Source organism: Oncorhynchus nerka, linkage group LG15 (genome assembly GCF_034236695.1).
Source record: "Oncorhynchus nerka isolate Pitt River linkage group LG15, Oner_Uvic_2.0, whole genome shotgun sequence".
Lineage (NCBI taxonomy): Eukaryota > Metazoa > Chordata > Actinopteri > Salmoniformes > Salmonidae > Oncorhynchus > Oncorhynchus nerka.
This window is the reverse complement of record NC_088410.1, coordinates 11,466,759-11,472,758: the sequence shown is the minus strand read 5'-3', so window position 1 is coordinate 11,472,758 and position 6,000 is coordinate 11,466,759. Positions and strand designations below refer to the sequence as shown.

Below are 6,000 nucleotides of genomic sequence, written 5' to 3'. Positions count from 1 at the left end.
GTTATATAGTGTTATATATAGTGTTGTATATTGTGTTATATATTGTGTTATATATTGTGTTATATATTTTCAGGTGGCTGGTATAGTGTTATATATTGTGTTATATATTGTGTTATATATTGTGTTATATATTTCCAGGTGGCTGGTATAGTGTTATATATTGTGTTATATATTTTCAGGTGGCTGGTATAGTGTTATATGGTGTTATATATTGTGTTATATATTGTGTTATATATTTCCAGGTGGCTGGTATAGTGTTATATATAGTGTTATATATTTCCAGGTGGCTGGTATAGTGTTATATATTGTGTTATATATTTTCAGGTTATATGTTATATGTGTTATATAGTGTTATATATTTCAGGTGGCTGGTATAGTGTTATATATTGTGTTATATATTTTCAGGTGGCTGGTATAGTGTTATATATTGTGTTATATATTTCCAGGTGGCTGGTATAGTGTTATATATTGTGTTATATATTTTCAGGTGGCTGGTATAGTGTTATATATTGTGTTATATATTTTCAGGTGGCTGGTATAGTGTTATATATAGTGTTATATATTGTGTTATATATTGTGTTATATATTGTGTTATATATTTCCAGGTGGCTGGTATAGTATTATATATAGTGTTATATATTGTGTTATATATTTCCAGGTGGCTGGTATACCTGACTCTGCTGCTGTTTGATGTTCTGATCTGTCTGCTGGTTCTGTTCGGACTGATACGCAACTCTAAAGGCACTCTGATTGGGTGAGCCACACCACATGACGACCACAGAGAACTCTGGGTGTTAGTTAAACTCTGGAGTTTAGGCTGGTAGAGCGAGGGTTGATTAGAGGGAGAGAGGAGTTTAGGCTGGTAGAGCGAGGGATGACTAGAGGGAGAGAGGAGATTAGGCTGGTAGAGCGAGGGATGATTAGAGGGAGAGAGGAGTTTAGGCTGGTAGAGCGAGGGATGCCCAGAGGGAGAGAGGAGTTTAGGCTGGTAGAGCGAGGGAAGACTAGAGGGAGAGAGGAGATTAGGCTGGTAGAGCGAGGGATGATTAGAGGGAGAGAGGAGTTTAGGCTGGTAGAGCGAGGGATGATTAGAGGGAGAGAGGAGTTTAGGCTGGTAGAGCGAGGGATGATTAGAGGGAGAGAGGGAGTTTAGGCTGGTAGAGCGAGGGATGATTAGAGGGAGAGAGGAGTTTAGGCTGGTAGAGCGAGGGATGATTAGAGGGAGAGAGGAGTTTAGGCTGGTAGAGCGAGGGATGATTAGAGGGAGAGAGGAGTTTAGGCTGGTAGAGCGAGGGATGATTAGAGGGAGAGAGGAGTTTAGGCTGGTAGAGCGAGGGATGATTAGAGGGAGAGAGGAGTTTAGGCTGGTAGATTAGAGGGAGAGAGAGAGAGGAGATTAGAGGGAGAGAGGAGTTAGGAGTAGAGAGGGATGATTAGGCTGGTCGAGGATGAGAGAGAGAGCAGTTTAGGCTGGTAGAGAGAGAGGGATGATTAGAGAGTGAGAGAGGATAGAAGAGAGAGAGAGAGCGTAGGAGAGAGCTAGAGAGGGTAGGAGAGAAAGCGAGAGGATAGGAGAGAGAGAGCGTAGGAGAGAGAGAGGGTAGAAGAGAGAGAGAGAGCGTAGGAGAGAGCGAAAGAGGGTAGGAGAGAGAGTGAGAGAGAGGGTGAGAGAGAGAGGGTAGGAGAGAGCGAGAGAGAGAGAGGGTGAGAGAGAGAGGGTAGGAGAGAGCGAGAGAGAGGGTGAGAGAGAGAGGGTAGGAGAGAGAGATAGAGATAGAGATAGAGATTGACAGAGTGGGAGTGAGGACACATTAAGACCCATCTTGTGTGCATGACTCACATTTCACAGGTTGTGTGTGTGTTACATGTCTCTGACTCAACCCCACGTTGTTTTACACACACACACACAGTGATTTCACAGGGTTGAACATTTATAAGGTGTTAATACCTCTTTCTCTCTCTCTCTCTCTCTCTCTCTCTCTCTCTCTCTTTCTCTCTCAGGGTGTGTTTGTTGGGTGTTCTGACTCTCATCATCAGCTGGGGGTCTCTGGGACTGGAGCTGGCAGCTGCCGCGGTGAGTGTCTCCATGGAAACGTGTTGCTAGGACAACGGCAGTTTCCTGTGACATGACATAATTTCACTGGATTTCTATTGGCTTAGACAAAGTAGTGTAGATGAATGGTTATGTAAGTCCATCACCCTTAAGATCTAAGATACCTTACTTTTAATTTGATCTGAACCCTATGTTTGGTTGTGGTTGTGTTGTGGTTATGTTGCGATACATTTTTTTGTGGTTATGGTTTTGTGTGTGTGTGGCTGTATTGTGGTTGTGTGACGGTCATATGGTCTCTCCTTCACAGACGGCCAGCGACTTCTGTGTTTCCCCGGATACCTACATCACCAGGGTAACCAAGGAGAACGCTGTCATCAACCAAGGTAGGGGAACGAGGGAAGGACAAAGCTGGATGGAAGGAGTTGGAGAAATGTGGGAACAGAAGGGGGGAAGAGGAGAGGCAGGGAAAAGAAGGGACTGAAAGATAGATAGAACAACTACAGGAACAACTACAGGAACAAGGGCAGGGAATGAAGTAGAGGGGGAAGTGATAGATGGATGGATGGATGGATGGATGGATGGATGGATGGATGGATGGATGGATCTCCGTCCTCTGGGTTCCATCTTTCTGACAGACAGGTCAACCTTGACCCTGACACACACACTCTGTTTTCCCCACTGTGTGTGTGTTCCAGTAGGGAGTCTATATGTTGTTCTCTCCACTGTGTGTGTGTTCCAGTAGGGAGTCTATATGATGTTCTCTCCACTGTGTGTTCCAGTAGGGAGTCTATATGATGTTCTCTCCACTGTGTGTGTGTTCCAGTAGGGAGTCTATATGATGTTCTCTCCACTGTGTGTTCCAGTAGGGAGTCTATATGATGTTCTCTCCACTGTGTGTTCCAGTAGTCTATATGAGTCTATATGGAGTGTTCTCTCCACTGTGTGTTCCAGTAGGGAGTCTAGATGTTCTCTCCATATGTGTTCCAGTAGGGAGTCTATATGATGTTCTCTCCACTGTGTGTTCCAGTAGGGAGTCTATGATGTTCTCTCCACTGTGTGTGTGTTCCATGATATATTCTTCTCTCCACTGTGTGTGTTCCAGTAGGGAGTCTATATGATGTTCTCTCCACTGTGTGTTCCAGTAGGGAGTCTATATGATGTTCTCTCCACTGTGTGTTCCAGTAGGGAGTCTATATGATGTTCCAGTGTTCCAGTGGGAGTCTATATGATGTTCAGGGAGTCTATATGATGTTCTCTCCACTGTGTGTTCCAGTTCCAGTAGGGAGTCTATATGATGTTCTCACTGTGTGTTCCAGTAGGGAGTCTATATGATGTTCTCTCCACTGTGTGTTCCAGTAGGGAGTCTATATGATGTTCCAGTAGGGAGTCTATATGATGTTCTCTCCACTGTGTGTTCCAGTAGGGAGTCTATATGATGTTCTCCCCAGTGTGTGTGTTCCAGTCTATATGATGTTCTCTCCACTGTGTGTTCCAGTAGGGAGTCTATATGATTCTTCCACTTCCAGTAGGGAGTCTATATGATGTTCCAGTAGGGAGTCTATATGATGTTCTCTCCACTGTGTGTTCCAGTGGGAGTCTGTGATGTTCCCCACTGTAGGGAGTCTATATGATGTTCTCCCCACTGTGTTCATTCCAGTAGTCTATATGATGTTCTCTCCACTGTGTGTGTGTCCAGTAGGGAGTCTATATGATGTTCTCTCCACTGTGTGTTCCAGTAGGGAGTCTATATGATGTTCTCTCCACTGTGTGTTCCAGTAGGGAGTCTATATGATGTTCTCTCCACTGTGTGTTCCAGTAGGGAGTCTATATGATGTTCTCTCTCTCCACTGTGTGTTCCAGTAGGGAGTCTATATGATTGACAGTCTTGCTATCTGTCTCTGTGGCAGCTTAACGTGCCCAGCTATAATTGACTTCTCTCTCCCAGCCTCTGCTTTCTCTCTCCTGACTGTATGTATCCTTCATCTTTTCATTCAAGCTATTGTCTTATTATCGGCCTCCGTCTTATTATCGGCCTCCGTCTTATTATCGGCCTCCGTCTTATTATCGGCCTCCGTCCTTATTATCGGCCTCCGTCTTATTATCGGCCTCCGTCTTATTATCGGCCTCCGTCTTATTATCGGCCTCCGTCTTATTATCGGCCTCCGTCTTATTAATCGGCCTCCGCCTTATTTATGGCCTCAGTCTTATTATCGGCCTCCGCCTTATTATCCAGTGAGATTATTATTATTCTACCCTCCCGTTCCTTCCTTCCTTCTCTCTCTCTCTCTCTCTCTCTCTCTCTCTCTCTCTGTCTGCCTCCCTCCCTCCCTCCCTCCTGTTTTGAAGATCAAGGTTGTTCTTCAGTGGTCAACCTTTCAGAGAACCTTCTCTCTCTCTACCCCTCTCTTTCCCTCTCTACCCTTCCTCCTCCCTCTCCACCTGGCTGTGTCTCCAGGTTACCCCTCTCTCCCCTCCCTCCTCCCTCTCCACCTGGCTGTGTCTCCAGGTTACCCCTCTCTCCCCTTCCTCCTCCCTCTCCACCTGGCTGTGTCTCCAGGTTACCCCTCTCTCCCCTTCCTCCTCCCTCTCCACCTGGCTGTGTCTCCAGGTTACCCCTCTCTACCCTTCCTCCTCCCTCTCCACCTGGCTGTGTCTCCAGGTTACCCCTCTCTCCCCTTCCTCCTCCCTCTCCACCTGGCTGTGTCTCCAGGTTACCCCTCTCTCCCCTTCCTCCTCCCTCTCCACCTGGCTGTGTCTCAAGGTTACCCCTGGTGTGTGTATGTGTCAGGGTTTCCGTTTGGAAAATGTTTTAGAAATGATCGGACCCATAATATAACTAGGATTATCATCAACTAGCATGGGTTACTAATATAACTAGGATTATCATCAACTAGCATGGGTTACTAATATAACTAGGATTATCATCAACTAGCATGGGTTACTAATATAACTAGGATTATCAACAACTAGCATTTAATATAGAATATAATAATATATCCACACAGGCCAATTAAACTCCACTAGATTATTAACCTGTAGACCAATAAACCTCCACCAGATTATTAACCTGTAGACCAATAAACCTCCACTAGATTATTAACCTGTAGACCAATAAACCTCCACTAGATTATTAACCTGTAGACCAATAAACCTCCACTAGATTATTAACCTGTAGACCAATAAACCTCCACTTGATTAACCTGTAGACCAATAAACCTCCACTAGATTATTAACCTGTAGACCAATAAACCTCCACTAGATTAACCTGTAGACCAATAAACCCCCACTAGATTATTAACCTGTAGACCAATAAACCTCCACTAGATTATTAACCTGTAGACCAATAAACCTCCACTAGATTATTAACCTGTAGACCAATAAACCTCCACTAGATTATTAACCTGTAGACCAATAAACCTCCACTAGATTATTAACCTGTAGACCAATAAACCTCCACTAGATTAACCTGTAGACCAATAAACCTCCACTAGATTATTAACCTGTAGACCAATAAACCTCCACTAGATTATTAACCTGTAGACCAATAAACCTCCACTAGATTATTAACCTGTAGACCAATAAACCTCCACTAGATTATTAACCTGTAGACCAATAAACCTCCACTAGATTAAACCTGTAGAATAAACAATTAAACCTGTAGACCAATAAACCTCCACTAGATTATTAACCTGTAGACCAATAAACCTCCACTAGATTATTAACCTGTAGACCAATAAACCTCCACTAGATTAACCTGTAGACCAATAAACCTCCACTAGATTATTAACCTGACCAATAAACCTCCACTAGATTATTAGACCAATAAACCCCCACTAGATTATTAACCTGTAGACCAATAAACCTCCACTAGATTATTAACCTGTAGACCAATAAACCTCCACTAGATTATTAACCTGTAGACCAATAAACCTCCACTAGATTATTAA

The 6,000-nt window shown here is 43.9% G+C and overlaps 2 protein-coding genes across 10 annotated transcripts in view; one reads left to right on the top strand and one right to left on the bottom strand.

Annotated features, from left to right (window-relative positions):
* Positions 1-6,000, bottom strand: part of LOC115117214 (zinc finger protein 664-like) — a 440,815-nt gene that overhangs the window by 194,569 nt on the left and 240,246 nt on the right. The window lies entirely within an intron of this gene.
* The window catches only part of LOC135560009 (protein tweety homolog 3-like), a 76,249-nt gene that overhangs the window by 51,121 nt on the left and 19,128 nt on the right, over positions 1-6,000 (top strand). The window contains exons 5-7 of the mRNA XM_065000992.1: positions 659-754; positions 2,002-2,074; positions 2,361-2,436. Coding sequence (XP_064857064.1) covers positions 659-754; positions 2,002-2,074; positions 2,361-2,436 — 245 coding nt within the window. The remainder of the gene's footprint in view (positions 1-658; positions 755-2,001; positions 2,075-2,360; positions 2,437-6,000) is intronic.